Below are 23,264 nucleotides of genomic sequence, written 5' to 3'. Positions count from 1 at the left end.
GGTGAAGCCATTCCTTGCTTTGGATGTATGCTTTGGGTCGTTGTCATGCTGGAAGATGAAGTTCCTTTTCATGTTCAGCTTTCTAACAGAAGCCTGAAGGTTTTGTGCCAATATTGACTGGTGTTTGGAACTATAACTATACTTACCTCGGGTTTATGTGCTTTAGTCAACCCACCACTAATGCCCCCCATACTACCCTCTAGAATATGTTCATTGCTGACTATCTCTACCTCTGGACCCTCCCACTCATCACCTAGTTTAAAAACCCCTCTAACATTTCGGCCATCTTCACTCCCAGCAGATCTGCACCCTCCTCATTTAGGTGCAGTCTGTCCCTTCTATAGAACTTGTGACCGACTGAGAAGTCAGCCCAGTCCTCCAGGAACCCAAACCCCTCCTTACTACACCAGCTCCTCAGCCACTTGTTTACTTCCCTAATCTCCCTCTGCCTTTCTGGTGTGGCTTGAGGTACCAGTAGTATTCCTGAGAATACTACCTTGAAGGTCCTTTTCCTCAAATTAGCTCCCAAGTCCCTAAAATCGTTCTTTAGGACACTCCATATGCCTCTGACTTAGTCATTGGTGCCAACGTGCAACATGACAGCTGGGTCTTCCCCAGCCCCTCCCAGTAATCTGTCCACCAGATCCGTGATGTGCCGAACCCGAGCGCCCGGTAGACAACATACAGTTCGGCGCTTCAGGTCTTTGTCACAGATTGCACTTACTGTCCTAAGAATTAAGTCCCCTACCACCAGAATCTGTCTATCCTTTCCTTTCCCTTCGCTCCCCCCCCCCCCAACTCTCACTGGAGGGGTTCTTCCCCTGGTAGCTAGGAGTCAGTCAGCTCCAGTGCTGGTTCCTGACCAGTTTCATCAGCTCACAAGATTTATATCAACATCCACAGGTATTGTTTTTGCACTTATTGAACAGATATGACAAAAATAAATCTTTCAATTGTATACTTAGCAGTCCAATAGGGAGCAAATAGGAGAGATTCATTGTTAGAGTTTATATACACTTTAGGTACATCTCTAAGATTAGAATACAATACACTTTGTAGTGTTAACACAGGGTGGCAGCAACAGAATGCATTTTTCTGGTACTCAGAAAAATTGCAGTGTCGATGTTAGCCAGAAGGTGGCAATATAAACACAAATACAATTTGGTTTTGAGACACAAATTAATTCCCAATTCTCTACAACATCATACTCTATACTGTGGACAATTATTAATCCAGAAGTTTAATACAGTAGAAAATCTCACATAACATGTTTGTATACTAAATGGTCCTAGAGTCTACTACCTTAACATTAGGTCAGAAATTTCATCTCACATATTTCAGACCTCACAGGTTATCCAATTTAACACTTTCACAAGTAATATATATACACATTTCAACTTCTTTAAAAACATAAATTAGTACATGCAGCACAGCGAAAAAAAAAAAAAAAAAAAAGACAATCTGTACTTTGTTTAGTCTGGCATAAAGCCACGGGGCCGATGAAATGCTACCTCTAAATTGTAAGTAAGCTAATGGTACTTTCAAACCTAAGCTTCATAACATTTAGTGTCTAATGATGTACACATAAAACACATGTAACTATGTTACACACCATATGTAATTTTTCATCCCCTGTGCCAGCTGGGTCCTCAATGCTCTTGGCAACATTTAGATAAAACGAGCCCTGTTCAGAAACGCAAGGAGAGCTTTCAGTGTTAACCACTTAAAGACCAAGCCTTTTCTGGCACTTTTTGTTTACAAGTACTTTAGGCTAGAAAAGGAATAAAATTATGACTCTTACAATTGTTTATGTCTTACTGTATTTTTAAATGCAATGTTTTTGTAAAAAATACATTTTAATGAATAATAATAAAAAAAAAAAAAAAAAACTACAATATATACCCCATTTTTTTTGTAGAATATGAAAGATGATGTTATGTCAAGGAAATGGAAACCTAACACGTCACGCTTTAAAATTGCGCACGCTCGTGGAACTGCGACAAACTAAGGTACTTAAAAATCCTCATAGGTGACGCTTTAAACGCCTTTACAGGTTACCCATTTGTAGTTGCAGAGGAGGTCTAGCACTAGAATTAATGTTCTCCTTCTAACATTTGCGGCGATACCTCATGTGTGGTGTGAATGCTGTTTACATATGCATGCGTAACTTGCATAATAAGTATGATAGGTCCTCTTTATGGAGAGATCTGGGGTCAAAAGCTCACCCCCAAATCTCTGCCTTACTTTTAAAAGCAAAAGACAAAAAAAAAAAAATTATAATATATATATAAAATAAAATAAGGATGCAGCACTAATAAAGTGGTGAAAAAATATTAATCCAAAAGAGTGATGGTGAAAAAACTCTCAATAAGTAAAAACTAAGGCAGCCAACACACCAAAATGACTAAGAGCGATAGCCCAACTGATTCTAATACAACAAACACAGAAATGTTGTTTGAAAATAAAAAATGAAGATGAGAGTAGTGGTGAAAAACTTCTCATATGGAAAACTAAGGCAGATATCACAAAAAATTCTTTAAATAGAATGTAAATAATAAATGTATAGAGTGATAAAAAGTGAAAAAAAAATGACATAAACCGATAATTGAAAGGAAATTAGTAAGCAAAAAATGTCCTGATTACAAATAGTGCAAAAAATAGTCCCTCTTTTTCTTACTCTCCGCACCAAGCTGCTGACAGTCCAATGGAAAGCGCTCTCCACTGGACTTTCAGCAGCTTGCTGCGGAGAGTACATATGCCGTGTTGGTGAATAGCAAGGTGAGCCTAGACATAGCGTGACGTATTCCAGCAGCAGCAGCAGCAGCCGCCAGGCTAGTAGATGCAGAGACAGCAGCGGGGAGGACGATGTAATAGGCAAAGTAAACAGAGAGCTGAGGCAGCGCTGCGGAGTCCCGAGCCCTCTGCATTTGGATTGGGAACACTGAAGCCTGCCTGTCCCCTACACCTGCAAAGTATGATCCGGGACCGATCTCTGAGACACCCCATGAGCGAATGATTGAGGACGGTGGGAAAAGGGTGAATAACATGGCCGACAAAAAGGCAGTTGTTTGCAGAAATGCTACCACGATCTCAGCCTCAACTGCAGAAGTCGGTATAGGTTAGTGGGAGACCTGAATTTCCCAGCGCCTGATGAGACTACCTTTACGGTGGTCATCTATAGTTGGTAAGGAGCCTCAATTCTCACTTGGGGGTGAACTATCTTGGATGCAGGACTAGCTTTCCACTATATTTCCTTTCGGAGCATCACTTTCACATTTTATATGGACTTTTTTTTGCTGGTTGGAATTTCTTTTGCACCATTTGAAATTGGGACTATTTTTGCACTATTTGCAATCAGGACATTTGCTTACTAATTTGCTTTCAATTATTGGTTTATGTCATTTTTTTCACTTTTTATCACTCTATACATTTATTATTTACATTTTATTTAAAGAATTTTTTGTGATACAGTGGGGGACGGAAAGTATTCAGACCCCCTTAAATTTTTCACTCTTTGTTATATTGCAGCCATTTGCTAAGATCATTTAAGTTCATTTTTTTCCTCATTATTGTACACACAGCACCCCATATTGACAGAAAAACACAGAATTGTTGACATTTTTGCAGATTTATTAAAAAAGAAAAACTGAAATATCACATGGTCCTAAGTATTCAGACCCTTTGCTGTGACACTCATATATTTAACTCAGGTGCTGTCCATTTCTTCTGATCATCCTTGAGATGGTTCTACACTTTCATTTGAGTTCAGCTGTGTTTGATTATAGTGATTGGACTTGATTAGGAAAGCCACACACCTGTCTATATAAGACCTTACAGCTCACAGTGCATGTCAGAGCAAATGAGAATCATGAGTTCAAAGGAACTGCCTGAAGAGCTCAGAGACAGAATGGTGGCAAGGCACAGATCTGGCCAAGGTTACAAAAAAAATTTCTGCTGCACTTAAGGTTCCTAAGAGCACAGTGGCCTCCATAATCCTTAAATAGAAGATGTTTGGGATGACCAGAACCTCTCCTAGAGCTGGCTGTCCGGCCAAACTGAGCTATCGGGGGAGAAGAGCCTTGGTGAGAGAGGTAAAGAAGAACCCAAAGATCACTGTGGCTGAGCTCCAGAGATGCCGTCGGGAGAAAGTTGTAGAAAGTCAACCATCACTGTAGCCCTCCACCAGTTGGGGCTTTATGGCAGAGTGGCCCGACGGAAGCCTCTCCTCAGTGCAAGACACATGAAAGCCCGCATGGAGTTTGCTAAAAAAAAACAAAACACCTGAAGGACTCCAAGATGGTGAGAAATAAGATTCTCTGGTCTAATGAGACCAAGATAGAACTTTTTGGCTTTAATTCTAAGCGGTATGTGTGGAGTAAACCAGGAACTGCTCATCACCTGTCCAATACAGTCCCAACAGTGAAGCATGGTGGTGGCAGGATCATGCTGTGGGGGTGTTTTTCAGCTGCAGGGACAGGACGACTGGTTGCAATCGAGGTTGCAATCGAGGTTGCATTTAAGGGAAATTTGAATGCGGCCAAGTACAGGGATATCCTGGACAAAAACCTTCTGCAAAGTGCTCAGGACCTCAGACTGGGCCAAAGGTTTACCTTCCAACAAGACAATGACGCTAAGCACACAGCTAAAATAAGGAGTGGCTTCACAACTCCGTGACTGTTCTTGAATGGCCCAGCCAGAGCCCTGACTTAAACACAATTGAGCATCTCTGGAGAGACCTAAAGATGGCTGTCCACCAACGTTTACCATCCAACCTGACAGAACTGGAGAGGATCTGCAAGGAGGAATGGCAGAGGATCCCCAAATCCAGGTGTGAAAAACTTGTTGCATATTTCCCAAATAGACTCATGGCTGTAATAGATCAAAAGGGTGCTTCTACTAAATACTGAGCAAAGGGTCTGAATACTTAGGACCATGTGATATTTCAGTTTTTCTTTTTTAATAAATCTGCAAAAATGTCAACAATTCTGTGTTTTTCTGTCAATATGGGGTGCTGTGTGTACATTAATGAGGAAAAAACATGAACTTAAATGATTTTAGCAAATGGCTGCAATATAACAAAGAGTGAAAAATTTAAGGGGGTCTGAATACTTTCCGTCCCCACTGTATCTGCCTTAGTTTTCCATATGAGAATTTTTTCACCACTACTCTCATCTTCATTTTTTATTTTCAAACATTTCTGTGTTTGTTGTAATAGAATCAGTTGGGCTATCACTCTTATGCCCCGTACACACGGTCGGATTTTCCGATGGACATTGTCCGATCGAGGCGTGTTGTCGGAAATTCCGACCGTGTGTGGGCTCCATTGGACATTTTCCATCGGATTTTCCGACACGCAAAGTTGGACAGCAGGAGATAAAATTTTCCGACAACAAAATCCAATCGCGTCAATTCCGACCGTGTGTGGCCTGTTCCGACGCACAAAGTGCCACGCATGCTCAGAAGAAATTCCGACACGGGACAGCTCGTTCTGGTAAACGTAGCGTTCGGAATGGATACAGCACTTTCGTCACGCTGCAATGTTCAAAATGGTTTAATACAGCGCACTCTCTTCTTCTTTATAATGTGACAAGAATTAAGTAGTTTTGCTGCTCATATTCACACACACTTCTCACAAACTTATTTCGTTACTATTTATCGGGATTCCCTCAATATATTTAGATTTCTCACATCTGACAACAACATTTTTTTTTATTTTTGGACTTTAATGTAGATTCTTTTTTTGTGTTTCTCTTTTTTATTTTTTTATTTTTTGGTGATTTTGATTTGTACTCCCGAAAATGTTTGTGTGTGTTTTTGGTGACAAGTTCCCACAACACCACTAATATGTTGTTCTATTTAATCTGTAGGAGATTGTTTGGTGTTGTTGTCTCTTGTTAATTTCACATTGTACTTTAGAAATGTACCTGAATCGTCACCAACAAACTGTCCTTTTTGGATGAAAACACACACAGGAGAGTAGAATTTCCCTAAAAAAATTTTATTAAGGGGTCACAACTATAAACAAAGAGGGAGGCAACGCTGGAGAAACTGCAGAAGTGGGTGAAGCCTTGGACCCCCAGGGCAGACATCAATTATTTAAAAGCAAAATTGGTGGCCTGAGGAGTCCTTATCTAAGGGAGGGCAGTCTGGTCCAGAAGTCCCAGAGATCCGGAAAGCAGCAGATGACATCTGTGTCCCCAGGCTGTGGTCATACAAGAGACTGCATCTTCTGTCAAACCAGACTGAACCCAGGGCAATCACTCTTTGGTCTTCTTTCCACGCTTCCTTACAGGCTTTGGCTGTGGTGGTGGAGTTGTGGCAGCAGGAGGAGGAGGAGGAGGAGGATCGTCGATCTCAATGACATCCGTCTTGTGTGTCAGTTCCCCACTCAACCCCTTACGAAGGACTTTATAAATCAGGTCCTCAGAGATCTTGCGTTGACCCTCCTGCATGCCCTGCAATTTTGTGGCAGCCATGCAGGCAAAGGCCTCTTCAGGACTGGGGAAGGCTCGGAGGGACGCCGAAGCCTCCTGGATCAGCCTGTACGCTGAATCCTGCACGGGACTCGGAGTGGTCTTCATGGCTCGTTTATATGGCAGGCGGAGGGGAGGGACTTGAGACTCAGTCAGGCTGCGACTTGTCCCTGGCTTCTCTTGGCTGCCACTTAGCCCCGCCTCCTCCTGGCTGCCACTAATCCCCGCCTCCTCCTGGCTGACACTAATAATCCCCGCCTCCTCCTGACTGCCACATTCCACAGCCTCCTCCTGGCTGAGGTCTTCCTGTGTATGAAAAAGGGACAGTTTTAGTTTTTTATTCATCAATCACACACAATTTTCACCTCCTGACTGCTGCAAATTCAATGTTAACAAATATAACAGACTATCCTTCTGAGCCCAGCAGTTTTCATTCTTGTCCCAATTTTGGGTGCCCACTACTGTCTATTGATATGTAAAGCACTTTTTTTAATCAGCAATTAGAGATCAATAATAACATCTAATAAACATCATTTATTTATTGACCAGAAATCTGTAGAAGAATGCTATACCTGACTCCAGCTGGGCTCCTCCACTTCTTCCTGGCTGGAAGGCCCAGGCTGGACATCGGAAGCCTCAGCTGGGGTGGAAGGAAGCGTGGAAGGAAGAGTGGAGAGGGATTCCCTGACTTCAGTGTGGTCTGACAGAAATCGCAGTCTCTCGTAGTACCACAGCCTGGGGACATAAATGTCATCTGCTGCAGCTCCGGACCTCTGGGAATCTGTGACCTTCTTGCGCTCCCTAAGATAAGTGCTCCTCAGGCCACCAATTTTAGCTTTCAAATAAGGGATGGTTGCTGTGGGGACCACCGGCTTCACCAACTCCAGCAGTTTCTCCAGCGCTGCCTGCCTCTTCTGTTTGTGATTATAGTGGGGGTGTCTCACTTGCCACAGACAGGGCAGCTCCCTGTACTTGTCTATGAACAGGGGCAGGAAATTGTGGTCGTTGAACCCATCCATTTTCTCTGTAAGACACAACACAAGACAAAGCCTAATGTCAGGCCAAACTCCCCTAATCTTGTTACAATATAGGCTTTCATTTCGAAGCAGTATAGGCCCAAGTTTAGATCCTACCTTCGTTAGCACGATCGGCGTCTCCGATGCTCCTTCCTCCGCTCACAGATCGTACGTAAGACGCGCGCGTTACGATTTATACACACTGCGCATGCGTATAACTCCGCCCGCCCCTGACGTTCTTTCTAGTCTATTCCCCGCCCCTTTTCGTTCGGCGCAGTGGAGGAAGAGCACATGGCGGAGAGACAGCAGGATAGTGCTAAGTACAGCAACGAGGAGGAGGAGGAGGAGGAGGAAAGGCTGGAGCCTGAAACGTCCCGATCCAGAAGGAGATTAAAGGACTCAAATATGTCCTTTGGGGAGATGTTGGAGATGGTGGACATCCTGAAGAAGGCCGACTATGATGGAAAGTATGGGCCTTACCCCAACCCCAATGTCCGAAAGGCCAAGATCATGGCGAAAGTGGTCAGGAGTCTGCACCGGAAATTCGGGGTACGACGATCGAAAGATCAGCTCAGGAAGCGGTGGTCGGACCTGAAATTACGAGAACATGAGCAGTACAGAAAGATCCGGAGAGTGCTGCAAAAAAGTAAGTAGTTGTGCTGTGTTCCTATTCTTTTTGTGTTTATTACGTTCGTGCTGCTCCATGTGCTTTTAGGAACTGTTGTACAGTTTAAAATGGCAACTTTCATGTTCATGGGCACATTATTCGTTCGGATCACACATTGTTATTTTGGACGATAAAATACCATTGTTTAGGCCATATGCATTTGGCCACCATTTTGACGCCCTATACTTGTCTTCAAAGAATTGGGTTGTGTAGATGGCTTTGTTACTAGAATGAAATGCAAACTAGATTGTGTGTAAGGAGAGGACACTCAGCAGCTGTTTTCACATCTGGACACTGGAGCACTATAGTGTGGGACACAAGATCACCATTTTTATTAGGGGGGCCACACAGGTGCTCCAGTGTATACTAATGGGGGGGGTGGGCTACATCTGTGAAGCTTTTACCAAACAGGTAAAGTATTGCAGCTTGACAAAGGGCACTAAAAAAGCTACATCTTGGAACTCGGCTAAAATAGACAATTGTACCCCACTTCCAAGCAATGTTTCATCTTTATAGTTCTGACATCAAATATCTGTGTGCTAATTATACCATTTTTGTTTTACATAGGGGAGAAAAAACTCGGAGGACACCCCTCATCCGAGGAGACCAGAGCCCCCCCCCCCTCTGGAAGAAGGGGAAATCCCCCCAACACAAGATGAGCAGGAGGAAGAAGACGTGGTGGAACTAGTCACAACAGGTGAGTGTCTGCAACCACAGGCTCAGATAAGAGATAGATTGCGGCATTTTTTGAAAACTAATTTATTTTGGGTTCCTCTCTTTTTAGGTGATCGTGAGGTTGTGGATCCAGATCCTTTCACATCCGAAAGTGCCCAGATCCTGATCGGGGAGATCATGGGGTATAATTTACAAATGGAAAACATCAAGCAAAACATCAATGATGTTATTCCAAAATATAAAAACATCATTGATGTTTTGGGGCGAGTTTAAAACCCCTCCAAATCACTTTCTTCTTTTGTCTGCTACAATGTGCGAAATGTTTTTGTGATTTTTCCCAAAGCCAAATTTGGAGGATGCACACAGTGTGTCAACATGTGCTAACTGCCATCACGGGAGATCAATGGACGCGTTTTGGGGGTGCAACCCCTTCCTCAATAATAAAGTAGCGGTGAGGAAGGGCTTTCTCCCCCAAAACACATCCCTTGATCCCCCGTGATGGCAGATAGCACATGTTGACATTGGGAAATTTGTGTGCATCTTCCAAATTTGGCTTTTCCAGGGGTGATTTCCCCCCATCTGAACGCAATATCAAACACAGTTCCTAAATACTCATGTCTGATATTGCCTTCCAGTTCTACCAAATGTGAACTTTGTAAGATCAAGATTTGTGTCTTTCTTGTGGGTTTTACACAGGCCTGTTTTCTATAAAATGGACATTTTGATTTTGGATAATGACACCACAAAAATTGTTATACAACAAACATGTCGGTTTGTCAGAAAAACCTTTGGTAAATGCACATGTGATTGTGCAGGTATTAAAAAGATTGCTCATCAAGAATGTGTGGATTATTGTCTCAACGCTACAACACTTTTGGGGTGATGTAATTGTTGTTTTATGAGAAAATGGGGGTTATTTCCTAAGGGAAAATCCTCTTTGCACTACAAGTGCAGTTTCAGTGCAGTTGCAAGTGCACTTGTAGTGAAAAGTGTCTTTGCATTTAGTAAATAACAGCCAACAGTGCTTTGTATAAGGTTACACAATCACGACATTTTCTGCACTCCACACATTTCTGTCAGGGTCAGCTCAAACAAACACAAGCAGTAAATGTCCACAAAGAAGAGCCTGGGGGAGATGCCTGTCGAGAACTTGAGGTCCTGCAGACTTCTCCCTGTGGCCAAATACCACAAGGTAGCGACCAACCTCTGCTCCGGAGTGATGGCTTGCCTCATGCAGGTATCCTGCCCGCTGATATAGGGGGTCAGTGAAGCCAACAAACGGTGAAACACGGGGTCCGTCATCCGGAGAAAGTTCCTGAAATCATCAGGATTATTCTCACGGATCTCACGGAGCAAAGGCATATGACAGAACTGGTCACGCTGAAGCAACCAATTTTTGGTCCATGAACTCCCCCCCACCCTGTTCATGGACTGGACTTGTGTCAAGGTCAGGACCCCAACACCAAGCCCCCGCACAGCACGAACTCTGCGAGGAGTACGCATACGAAACATGGCTAGAAAACGGTCGGCTGCTCAGAACGAAGTAACAGAACGCACTGAAGAACAGCAAGGCCTGTGAAGAGCGACCTGAAAAACAGCAACGAGCAGGCAAGATCACACAGAAAACTCTGATACGAACTGACTGCACGCACTGAAGAGCAGATACAAACCCACAAGCACAAACTGAACGGCAGAAAACGATCTGAAAGCCACGAATCTGAAAAAGCGCGAATCGTCTCTCACCAAACTTTTACTAACACGAGATTAGCAAAAGGAGCACAAAGGGTGCCACGCTTGGTTCTGAATCGGCCTTTTCTAGTCTCGTCGTACGTGGTGTACGTCACCACGTTCTTGGCGATCGGAAATTCCGACAACTTTGTGCGACCGTGTGTAGGCAAAACAAGTTTGAGCCAACATCCGTCGGAAAAAATCCTAGGATTTTGTTGTCGGAATGTCCGAACAAAGTCCGACCGTGTGTACGGGGCATTAGTCATTTTGGTGTGTTGGCTGCCTTAGTTTTTACTTATTGAGAGTTTTTTCACCATCACTCTTTTGGAATAATATTTTTTCACCACTTTATTATATTTTAACTTATTTGAACTTAGTATTGGACTTTTTGGTGCTGGCAGCTTTTCTATACCTTTCTTTAGGCTTTTAAACTCAATGAAAATTTTTTTTTTTTTAGCGCAACGTTAACCTTTGGGTTTCTTTTATGATTATATATATATATATATATATATATATATATATATATATATATATATATATATATATATATATATATATATATATTAAAAAATATAAAAATATCTTTTGCTTAAACCACTTCCAGACCACCCACAGTATATATACATCATTACTTTGATGTTAAATACCGGGTTTATGGCAGTAGCTAGTGTTCCTGATTCACCACCACAAAAATCACTTTTACAGACGCCACCCATCCCCCACCGGTCTGAACGGTTTAGGAGATATCCCCTGTATCTGCATGTGCCGACGTCACTGGCACATGTGCACTGAAGCAATGACACGTACGTTACCGGTGGCTCCCATGCGCAGGAGTGGCATCATCGCGGCTCCGGCCAATCTCAGCACCGAAGCCCGCGATACCGTAAGTAACTTCCGGAGCGATGTCGTCGGCCGGAGCGGTGAACGAGGACCGATGCGGGGGGGTTCAATCTAAGGTAAGTAATACATAATGAGCTAGTATGCTATGGTTTTTTTTTGTTTGTTTTGTTCGTGGGTTTACAACCACTTTAAAAAGGGATGATTTTTTTCATCTCAAAGTCAAAATTACTTTATTTTTTTTTTTTCTTTAAAAGGGTAAATGTGAGATCGGAGGTCTTTTTGACCTCCGATCTCACAATAAAGAGGCCCTTGTCATGCTTTTTTCTATTACAAGGGATGTTTACATTCCTTGTAATAGGAATAAAAGTGATAAAAAAAAATAAATAAAAAAAAAGAGACAGCGAGAAAATGAAGTAAAAAATATATACAGAAAAAAAAAAAAAAGAAATTGCCCCATCCCTCCGAGCTCGCGCGCAGAACTAAAACTCATAAGCAAGTCGTGCCCACATATGTAAATGGTATTCAAACCACACTTGTGAGGTATTGCCATGATCGTAAGAGTGAGAGCAATACTTTTATCACTAGACCTCCTCTGTAACTCTAAACAGGTAACCTGTAAAATTTGGAGATTTTTAAGTACCGTAGTTTGTCACTATTTCACAAGCGTGTGCAATTTTAAACCATTATATGTTCGGTATCTATTTACTCGGCGTAACATCATCTTTCACATTATACAAAAAATGTAGGCTAGCTTTATGGTTTTATTTTTTGTTAATTCAAAAAATTGTATTTAAAAAAAAAAAAAAAAAAAATTGCGTTTGTAAGACCACTGCGCAAATCATTACAAGTGAACAAGGTAAGGCAAATGACAGTGTGAGAATAACTACACTAATACCTTGTTACAACACCTTTAAGGAACCTACAGACATCATAAAGCTGTGAACAGGACAAAAAACAAGCATGATTATAAAATGTGCAGTCACTGACTAGAAATCCCAAGTGGTAGTAACCCAAAAACAAACATCATGTTGCAACTTATCAATTCTTAGATGTGATGGCTGCATTTGTTTTCTTTTTAAACTTTCTTTCCTTTAGTATCACCAGGTAGTCTGGCCATGAGGTCTGTTGCTTTTCAAAAGACCAAGTTCTCCTGCAAATGTAGCAGTTACAGGGTTGAGACAACCCATTTACCACCAATAGGGGTGCTGTGCTTACAATGATCATCTTTGATTTATATAAAACTTTTATCCCATAAGGGAAAAAAAAAAAAAAAAGACTATTGCTAAAACTGCAGTGTTGAAGTTTGGCATCGATTTGTTAGTGTATCTAAATCTGCTAGCTCATCAAACACTAGCCTTCCCCCAAGACAGACAGTGCTGCTGTCCAAAGGTTCCCCTGTGCTCCTTCATAAAGAGTGGGGGCACTCTAATACAGGGAGGTGTGTTACTGGCCAGATCCCCAGGTGAAAACAGAGGGAAAAAACACTAAAAAAAGAAAACTAAATGCAGCCAACACATCTAATGATTGGTAAGCTATACATATAATTTTTGGTTTTGGGTTCAATATTGTTTTATGCTGGCCTGATGTCACAGAAACAATTGCTGTTGGGACTAAAGTACAGTAAAACCTTGTATTGCGAGCATACTTCGTTCCAGAAACATGCTTGTAATCCAAAGCACGTGTATATCAAAGCAAATTTCCTCATAAGAAATAATGTAAACTCAAATGATTCATTCCACAACCATTTATTCATAAGTCCTTCAGTTTATAGTCCATATAAAAAGATTATAGCAATGTAATAGGTTGTGTAACCAAAAAAAGTCCATCTACAAATGGCAGCCTCCACAAGGGGATTAAAAGCAAAATCCAGCAGGAGCTACAGAGTATAAAAGAGAAGAGAGGCGCCTTTAAGTGGAGGATGGTTTATGTGGACAGCTTTACCCCGGATGCCTGCATACTTAGATGTGACCGTTTTATTCATCAACCATGTGAGTTGCTAAATGTTGTACCTTCATTAAATGTAACCACATTGTTACACTTAAGCCCCGTACACACGTTAAGAATATCGTACGAAAGTTCTTTCAAATATAATCGTATGCGAGTATAGCATTGAGTCGGCCTCCTTGTATACACGTTAAGAAAATCGTACGAACGTTCTTCCGAAATTAATCTAATGCGCGTCTAGAGTCGAATCGCCAGCGTTGTTCATATCCGAAAATTCCCATACGATCAACACAAACGTCCCTTTTGCGTATGCACGTTCTGCAGTGTTGTAGTCAGAGGTGATGTCAGAAATTGACCTTGTGCAGGCCACGCCTGTAGGTTCGGAGTGGCAGGGAGATCGTTGCATACAAATCCGTGTGTTCTTTCGTGCGAGGAACATTCGTTATATACGATTTTTTTTTTTTTTTTTAATGAAAATGGACTTTTACATGGAAGATCAAACACTGCCACTAGTCATGCTTGGAGTTTTGGCCATCCAAAATGGTTTGAAAAAAAAAAAAAAGAAGAAAAGGAGAGCATGGTCAAAACAATGGCTGCAGAACCGAGAGAACTATTCTCATATGTCGTTGTTTCGAGAATTACAGAATAACCCTGAAGATTTCAGAAATTACTTCAGAATGGATGATGAATGCTTCCAAGCATTGCTGCAGCTGGTGACACCAGTAATCCAAAAACAAACTACAATTATGCAGTAGCCAATAAGTCCAGAGCAGAGGTTAATAGCAACACTACGGTATTTGGCGACCGGCAGAAGTCTGCAGGACCTCACATTTTCTACAGGAATTTCACCTTAATCACTGGGGAGAATAATACCGGAAACCTGCAAGTCTATCATTAATGCGAGAAATTATGTCAAGGTAACTTACCTATAGTAAACTTACATATATTAACCTTGTTTTTATTTAATAGTTTATATAGTAGTATAGCATGTATGTGTGTGTGTGTGTATATATATATATATATATATATATATATATATATATATATATATACACACACATACATACACACACACGTACATACACACACACAATAGTTTTGCATATACTGTATGTCTTATTATATGTGTGTGTGTGTGTGTGTGTGTGTGTGTGTGTGTGTGTGTGTGTGTGTGTGTGTGTGTGTGTGTGTGTGTGTAGCGATAATATAAATCCTAGTTAAAACGATAAAAATTTCTTGTTAAATGGGTTATAAAGATTCATGTTATTTCACCTTAATGCATCGTATTCATTAATGTGAAAAAACACCTAGCAATCACCGTGCCCCGCAGCCCCCCCGCTTTACTTACCTGAGCCAGTTTACCTGCTCAGGCGTCCTTCTCTCCATGAAGTCTTAGTGTTGATTAGATTGATCACATCGCACCCATTGGCTCCAGCTGCTGTCAATCAAATCCAAAGACGTGTCCGCCGTGACTGAGTCATACACTCGGCGTCTATGGAAGCCGAATGTATGCCATGGGAGCGCGCCTGCAAGGTAACCCCCTCTTCCAAGAGGGGGTTATCTATTGCGGGGAGGAGCTGAGAGAGCCGCCGTGGCACCCCAGAAGAGGACGATCGGGGCCACTCTGTGCAAAACGAACTGGAGGCAAGTGTGACATTTTTTTATTTTCTTATTCAGAAAACATTTAGTACCACTTTTAAGTTAAGTAATTATTACTCTAGTACCACTTTAAAGTCAAGTGTTTATTACTCAGTTTAGTTTGGAAATGAATCTAAAATAGATTTAAATACTATATATATTTGTTCCTGTTACAGTTTCCAAGCAACCCACCTGAGTGGATGGAAATTGCAAATAAATTCAAAGAACTGTGGAATTTCCCCAATTGTGGAGGAGCCATCGATGGTAAACATGTGCGCATCGTTCCACCACCAAATTCCGGATCCTTTTACTTTAATTATAAGGGTTTCTACAGCATCATAATGCTAGCTGTAGTCGATGCCAAATACAATTTTCTGTATCTGGATATAGGAAAAAAATGGCTGAAAGAAAACACTAATGGCAGTGTAATCCAGCAGACGGAGTTCTATCACCGTCTGCATAATAGAACCCTTAACCTGCCCACACGTGACGACACATGTGAAAACATGAACTTCATGTTTGTGGCGGATGATGCGTTCACATTAAGTGAAAATATATTAAAGCCATTCCCTATGCGTAACCTGACTCCGGACCAAAGGATCTTCAATTACAGATTATCAAAAGCCCGCAGGGTGGTTGAAAATGCCTTTGGGATCTTGGCCAACAGATTCCGCCCATTTCTAACAAGTATAAACATGTCCATACATAAAATAGATATTATCGTGCTGTGTCCTGTACAATTATTTACGTCAACATTCCCCAGCATACAGTACCCCGTCACCAAGGGATCCGGACACAATGGCAGTGCCCAGTGTTAGCGGTGTTGGAGGACAAGAAAGAATGGAGGTGCTCACACCATTGAGCAGTGGACATCCGAGGGTGCCTACACTGAATGCAAGGAAATGCAGGTTGGACTATCTGAACTACTTTTCCAGAATTGGGGCAGTGCCCTGGCAGTCTGATATGTAAACAAAAAAAAAAGCAGGCTTGATGAATTGATTTGGAATATGTATAGCTTCAATTCCTTTCAGCAGTTTAATATGCAGTTTCATTTGTTGGTGTGAATAATGCACAGTTATACAACCTATACTTTAAACTCTACAATAAATGTTATATTGTTTGACGGCCTGTGAAAGTGTCAGTGCCAGTTTCATCAGCAGTTATACCAACTGAAACATTGCCTGGGGTTTGTAAATTATGTATTCTGTGCATGGATTAAAACTGTTTAGGTGTCAGCGTTGCTTCCTCAGCCACACTTTAATTACCTGAGACCTCATCTATCTAGTGCCGTGCACGGCTGCAAACCTTTATCCCCTCACTTTACTTGTTTTGCTGGGGCACAAGCAGCACCAGCGGGGGGGCCTGGATACAGTAGGTTCCTGATCACTCTTTGTGCGATTCTGTACATGTTTTTTTTATTTTACTTTTAATTAATTTCTACAACCCCTTGGTTTACGTACATATGTGTATATGTTTAAAAAAAAATCATCAGCAACCAACAAGGCACAAATAGTGCATTAAAATCAATTATGTCAAAAATCTCGAAATCCAGTACAAACATTTTAATAAAAGACAAACAAAAAAAATCTTATAGCAAATGTTTTTATTGAACTTGAAAAAAAACATTGGTGCACAGGAAAGTAGAAAAGTAGATCCATGATTCCACAATGAAAAAAAAATATGTCTTTTTTGTATAGAGAAACATAATTGTATTTATACTATTTTTTTATAATTGACATATTGTCCTGTAATCATGGACATGCCTATTTGTTGTCCTGACCTCTACAAGGGGAAGATCAAGAACATTCCCATTCTTAATATTCATTTTAAATATCTATAGCAAACTTAAACAATATTAACATTATCTCCTTTAATTTTTTTCTGTATCCTGATTTAGTTAACAAAAATCTAGAGAACAATGTTATTCCATAAAGTACTCCTTGCATTACGAGTAACCCCTTCGGCTGCTTTTACACTGAGGTGCTTTACATGCTCTATAGAGCTAAAAATTGCGCCTGCAAAGAGCCTCTCCTCTCACTCCAGTGTGAAAGCTCGAGTGCTTTCACACTGGAGATGTGCGCTGGCAGGACGCCAAAAAAAATCCTTCAAGCAGCATTTTCGAGGCACTGTAGGAGCGGGGTAGACTTCTATGGGAAAACTCTGTGTGATATGAGAGTGCTTTGGATTACAAGCATTCTCCTGAAACAGATCATGCTCCTAATCCAAGTTTCCAACGTATACATTGTTTATCATAATATAAAAAAAAAAAAAAATCCAAAAACTGCCATTAACAATATTTATGTTTTAGGTCACAGGCAGATTCAATACGATTCTGCCCTGACATCTAGCGCAGGTCAATATGCATCCTCATGGCAACTGTGCCTATGTTCCAATGGCCCGCATATTTTCTTGCAAAAGTGCAGTGCCGATAATGCGTGTCAGCTCACCAAAAAATACTGATATGTGCTTGTCTGCAAACAGTATACCAAAAACAAACAAAACATAAAGACGCTCAACAACAAAAAAACTGCACAAACATTTGAACTACTCAGAGGAAAAGTAAAAAAGTCTAACATAAATCTTTCCCAATTTTTGCTAAAATATCAAGAAGATATTGCAAGCGACAGATCATAGATGAAGTGCAATCCTTAATTGTCTGTAGTTCTGTGCAGCACTGCAACAATGCAGATGACATTTGGCCAACTAAGGATGCATTGAAAACTTGTTCTGAAAAAAGGGATAATAAACAAAAATTAAATTCTAGTGAACTACACAGGTTTAAAACATATATTAAATACCGGGTTAGGCAACCTAGAGAGGTTGATATCCCCTCCTCACCACCTAACACACTAGGATCGCTTTTCACAGGAGCAGTACTTGTTCAAGCTGTTAAAATAGCAGAATATAATAGAAGTCTATAAGAAGCTATGGCAAGTGCAGGAAACCAGCAGAAAAGCTGCAGGTACACCACACTGCCATGTTTCCTCTCTTCTAGGATCCCCAAAAGGCCTTCCTGGCACATTCCTTCTGTAGAGTACTTGATTAGAACTCCTGCTGGTGTGTCAACATATGTGGAAGAGACTAAGTAGAATTGATGTGCACAATATATGTAATAATCATAGAACAGCTAATAAAATCTATAACTAACGTGCACAATAGTGGACTCGCCCTCATTTTGTATGCAGCATCGCCTCCAGTCACTAATAAACTTGAGCAATTTAGGTACTTTACAGTGAGCTTAAAAATGAAAGGTCAACAGCCGCACATATTGTACCTGCTGACTTTTAATGTCCTGGAGTTCAAGCACCATTGCCTGTAAGTAGACCAAGCAGTGTAGCCTTTTGGCTTCATGGCCGGGTCCCTACTGCGCATGTGTGGATAACGATGAAAATAAATAATAAATTACTTAGATAATTGATTGTACATTACATGAACGTGACAAGCTACCCAAGCGATCTTCAGGATTGTTGGTGCACATTGTGCCATCACCATCACTGTGTACATCTTTAAATTGCTGATCATCTTCAACCAATGATATCTCATCTGAAAAGACAACAACATAAGCTTGAATATTCAAACCATCATCAATTTTTATTATTCCTATAATTTACATGCTATCTGTATTGTAAAGCAATCCAAATCCAAAGACATAAAGAGAATGGGAATAGCGTCCCTGCTACAAGTCATGTAATCACTAATACCCATAATGAATGTTTTTTTTACTGTTATAAATTAAATGAGAAGTCCAGCATTAGCTTTTTAGGTTGGGCTTCTCTACTGGGTCACAGGAGTGCAATTCGTTTTGAATTCATGTGACCCATTTTCAGCAGAGAGCAGTCTGAAGTCCGCTCTCCGCTGATGTCACTGACATCAGTTGGGATAGTGCGTCACCCAGACTTTCAAGTCTGGATCCGTCAGCTGCCCTGATTGATGGCAGTCTCAGCGAGCCGCTGAGACGCTGTCAAAGTCGCTCTCCGCCCCTCCACTGCTCAGCGCTTCAAAGAGCGTGGAGAAGTAGAGCAGGAGCGATGCTGACTGACAGCATCGCTCTGCTTGGGGAGGATTGAGAACCGAGCCATTGGCGGTGTTCGATGACTTGGTTATCGGTGCAGAGACGCCAGGTGACAGAGGCAGCATCAGCCTGATGTTGCATCCACCGAGGTAAGTATGAATAGCCAAAAAAAGAAAAAAAATTCTCTTTTAAATAGAACATAATTATAGATCCATTATCGATTATGTATCCAAAATGCATCGACATACCTTGTTCGGGTAGATTTGACAATTCCTCCAAGGTCATGTGACCACTGTCTTCCTCTGTAATGTAGTCTGTGTCAACAGCAATAGAGGGCCCCTGGCTTGATAGGCAAATTACCACATCTTTGTCCATATCCAGTCTTCTCTTTTTGCTAGGATCTGTCCAGATTATAAAGAAATATACATTAGGTAAAATCGACTGTAAATTTAAAAAAATAAATAAATAAATAATTACACAGCACTTTTATTTGGAACCATTATTAACTATTGTAGTACCTAGAGGAGTTGTCAGTTGACCATGATCTTCAGGCTCAGTGTCTTGTACACATGATGTACTTGCATGCTGGCCATGTACACTTTTTCTTTTCTTTGATAACTTAATTTTCCTTCCTGTCAAACATAAAGTAATAGAAAGTGTTTAAAATGCACTACTGAAAAATATATATTTATGCAAAACATACAAAATTAACATTTGACAAATCCCAAACAGCGTCGTATAATGATCTTAAATGTAAAAAAAGGCTTACTTTTCTAGATGGTAACACAAATTTGCTTGAATTGCTTACGTTCTCGACGTTTCAAGTCTGACCAGCGCTTCCTTAATTGGTCCTTTGAACGATTAACACCATGTTTCCTTTGGAGGAGTTCAATCACCTTTTCAAGAATTATATCCTTCCTGGTATTAGGCCTCTCATAATTATTCTTCTTGCCATCGTAATCATGTTTTTCAAGCATGAACACCATGTTCACCATCTCTGCTCTAGACATTGGACTTGCTTTAATCTTTATTGCAGGAGTCTGGTCTTCTCTGTCCTTCTGAATATAACCCCGATCATGGCGCTTGTCCTCTTATGATGTTGTATGATGTTATGATGTTTATGATGTTTTTTGGGAACTTTCTCAGAAGCCATGTCCGCCATAGTGCCTAGTGGTCCGTTGGTGTCGCAGATGGCGCATCACAAACACGTGTACACTGCAGCGCGAATCATCAGACAGGGGCGGAGCTAGGAGCACACTGACAGTGTCTTGCTTGCAGAAAGAAGGTTGAAGGATACCATTCTGGTGAACGATCTTTCAGGCCCAGCGATCTTTCAGCACTGGAATCTCAAACAAAAGAAGGTAGATTCCATTCTTTATGTTAGTTTTGCTTGTGTGTGATAACTATTATTTTTGGTGGGGATAGTGTAGTGTGGTGACAGCTGCCTGCATATGCATATCAAATATATATATCTATATTCTACATACTTTTCAGATAGATAGATAGATAGATATTTAAACAAACATACACACCAAAACTTTTTTGATGTCTGAACTAGGGACACCTATTTGAAAACGTATTGTAGGCATGTAGGCATAGGGAGCACCCGCAAGTGCTTTTATTCTTCGAGAATGAAATTTACAGATGCAGCTATGAATAACTTGGAAGAAAGGTTTAGCACTGGGAAATACTTTTTAAAAGATAAAATAAGTCTATGTGACTATATTGTTCTGACCAAAATGAGAAACAAATGAGAAGGAAAGAGGGACAGAGGGAATTTACTTTAAATCAGGGATAGTCCCTCTGAATCAGGAACAGTTGGGAACTATATAGGTCTAGAAGCATGTTTGTTACAAAATGCTGAGCATTTATTTGTTTTTCCTTCCTAGGTATAGCGGACAAATTCACCAGGCCTGATTTTCTTATTCACAGACAACTTCCCTGCCTTTGGAAAATGAAATCAAAGGGATACTACGAACGTAACAAAAGGCATGAGGCTCTAGAGAAACTTATAGAATTATGTAAAGCTGTTTGCCCGAATCCAACAATGGATTATGTTACAAAAAAAATTGCGAATCTGAGGACTGTATTTAAAAAAGAGCTGAATAAAATCAGAGCATCACAAAAATCAGGTGCTGGAACGGATGATGTATATGTACCACGCTTATGGTACTTTGAAATTTTACAGTTCCTTACTGATGAGATTGACGCAAGAGCTTCAATTAGTACTCTGCCATCAACCTCTGCAGCTTCACCAGTACCTGATGATTCCCTGGAGCAGGATCTTGAAAACTCTGGTGAAGAATTATTGACACCGGTAACTACAATTATGGTCCGTGAGGTATGTAATGAACACAGTGATGGATATGTGTTAATATCATCATATTGTGTAGATATGTTTCCTCTTGAAATCTGTGAGTTGTTTCAAAATCCATAGGTAATTGAAAAAAAGATGCATGTCATCATGTAATATAGGTGTACAATATTATTAAATTGATCATTTTTATATACCACCCAGGACAACACAGAGGTGATTACTACCACCGTTTCACAAACACCCGAGCCAAGAGGAAAGAAGAGGAAAAATTTGGATGGTACCTCTGCATTTCTAGCTCAGGCAGCTGCTGCATTACATAGAAAACCGGATGACTCGGATGGCTTTGCCATTGTTGTAGCCAACAAACTAAAAATTATGTGCACTGAGCAACAACAGCTGGCCGAGATGTTGCTCCTCCAGGTTCTACACAAAGGTGTTAACGGTAAATTAACCGAAAAGACCCATTTGGAGGAAGAACAAGCTTTTCGAGCACCAACATCTTCTGTGCCTCCCATAGTGTCCCAGCCATTACAGCAACAGGGCACACATTGGCAATATGCTCCTGGAGAAAGGCCACAGTGGTCGCATGATTATAGCTACGCACAGCTGTAAATCATTATCCCTTCTTGTTGAGCTACAGTTGAGCCATTGTATTGTTTTTGCTCATTATTTGTAATAATGGTTACCGTATATACTCGAGTATAAGTCGATCCGAGTATAAGTTGAGGCCCCTAATTTACCACAAAAAAACTGGGAAAAACTTATTGACCCGAGTATAAGACGAGGGTGAGAAATGCAGAGGGTCAACAATGCCCATCTGCAGCTGCATGCCTCCCTGTGTCCTGTGCATGTGTCCTGTACATGTGCATGTGTCCTGTGTCCTGTACATGTGTACATGTGTATGTGTCCTGTGCACGTGTCCTGTGCACGTGTCCTGTGCACGTGTCCTGTACATGTGTATGTGTCCTGTGCATGTGTCCTGTGCATGTGTATGTGTCATGTGCATGTGTCCTGTACATGTGTATGTGTCCCTGTGTCCTGTGTATGTGTCCCTGTGTCCTGTACATGTGTCCTGTGTGCATGTGTCCTGTGTCCCTGTGCAGCCTACCTGTGTCCTGTGCAGCCTCCCTGTGGCGATCTCCATCCTACACTTCAGCGGCCATTCCACTGTTCAAAAGCCGCACCTCCTCGTCTGTGATAGGCAGAACACTCAGCAGTCAGCCTATCACGGACATTCTCTCATTCTCATACCACGGACGAGGATGAGAGAATGTCCGTGATAGGCTGTACACTGACATCTGTTCAGCCCATCACAGACGAGCAGGAGGCGCGGCTTTTGAAAGCTGGAATAGCCTCCGAATGAATTATCACACGCCGGCCGCCGTCTGCCTGCATGACACGCTGATCATGCAGACAGACGGAGGTGACTCGAGTATAAGTCGAGGGGGGCACTTTCAGCCCCAAAAAAAAAGGGCTGAAAAATGTGACTTATACTCAAGTATATACGGTAAATTTTAATAAAGTTATGTTTAATATTGTTAATATAACTGTTAATATTGTTTTTACATATTGCTGATCTATGAATATATAAACGATTAAATAATATATTATACAATCATATGTTATAATATTAGGGAACAGGTGCGTCAAGAATATTATATTACATTATAGCCTTGTTTAGAAAAAGTGAAATAAAATTTCTTTTCTTGCTTATGACTTCTTATGAAACTTTGTGCTCATGTGCTCTTGCTTCTATACACATATGTGATCAAACACCGCCTCATTAGTGTGACCTATAAGTGCCCATCAGTGCCGCATATTAGTGCCATCGTCAGTTGCTATCTGAGATACCTCATCTGTTTCAGCCAGTCCAACCCAGCAATCTACTGCCACTAGTCATCCTCTCTCTATAAAATGATTGTGAACATGGCCCCTCTGCCCACAAACAGTGCAC

At 41.1% G+C, this 23,264-nt stretch overlaps 2 protein-coding genes and 1 long non-coding RNA gene across 3 annotated transcripts in view; all 3 read right to left on the bottom strand.

Annotated features, from left to right (window-relative positions):
* The window catches only part of UBAC2 (UBA domain containing 2), a 292,792-nt gene that overhangs the window by 171,901 nt on the left and 97,627 nt on the right, over positions 1 to 23,264 (bottom strand). The window lies entirely within an intron of this gene.
* Positions 5,289 to 14,729, bottom strand: LOC141129798 (uncharacterized). Its single transcript, XM_073617868.1, has 3 exons — positions 14,706 to 14,729; positions 7,046 to 7,387; positions 5,289 to 6,779 (listed from the first exon to the last, which is right to left on the bottom strand). Exons 1-3 carry the CDS (start codon positions 14,727 to 14,729, stop codon positions 6,258 to 6,260), a joined length of 888 nt encoding a protein of 295 aa, XP_073473969.1. The 3' UTR covers positions 5,289 to 6,257.
* Positions 16,612 to 21,923, bottom strand: LOC141127694 (uncharacterized). Its single transcript, XR_012241582.1, has 3 exons — positions 19,512 to 21,923; positions 19,242 to 19,394; positions 16,612 to 18,524 (listed from the first exon to the last, which is right to left on the bottom strand). It is a non-coding gene; the product is annotated as an uncharacterized lncRNA (long non-coding RNA).

Source organism: Aquarana catesbeiana, linkage group LG02, assembly GCF_042186555.1.
Source record: "Aquarana catesbeiana isolate 2022-GZ linkage group LG02, ASM4218655v1, whole genome shotgun sequence".
In the NCBI taxonomy this organism is placed as follows: Eukaryota; Metazoa; Chordata; class Amphibia; order Anura; family Ranidae; genus Aquarana; species Aquarana catesbeiana.
The sequence above is the reverse complement of the archived record's forward strand: the minus strand, read 5'-3'. Positions and strand labels throughout refer to the sequence as shown.

Excerpts from the sequence above, each read along its gene's own strand:
- LOC141129798 (XM_073617868.1), bottom strand. The coding sequence starts at position 14,729 with ATGGAGAGAAGGACGCCTGAGCAG. Across the intron at positions 7,388-14,705 it reads AGAGAAGGACGCCTGAGCAG|AAGAGGCAGGCAGCGCTGGA; the intron begins GTAAACTGGCTC and ends AATCACAAACAG. Across the intron at positions 6,780-7,045 it reads AGGAGCCCAGCTGGAGTCAG|GAAGACCTCAGCCAGGAGGA; the intron begins GTATAGCATTCT and ends TTTCATACACAG.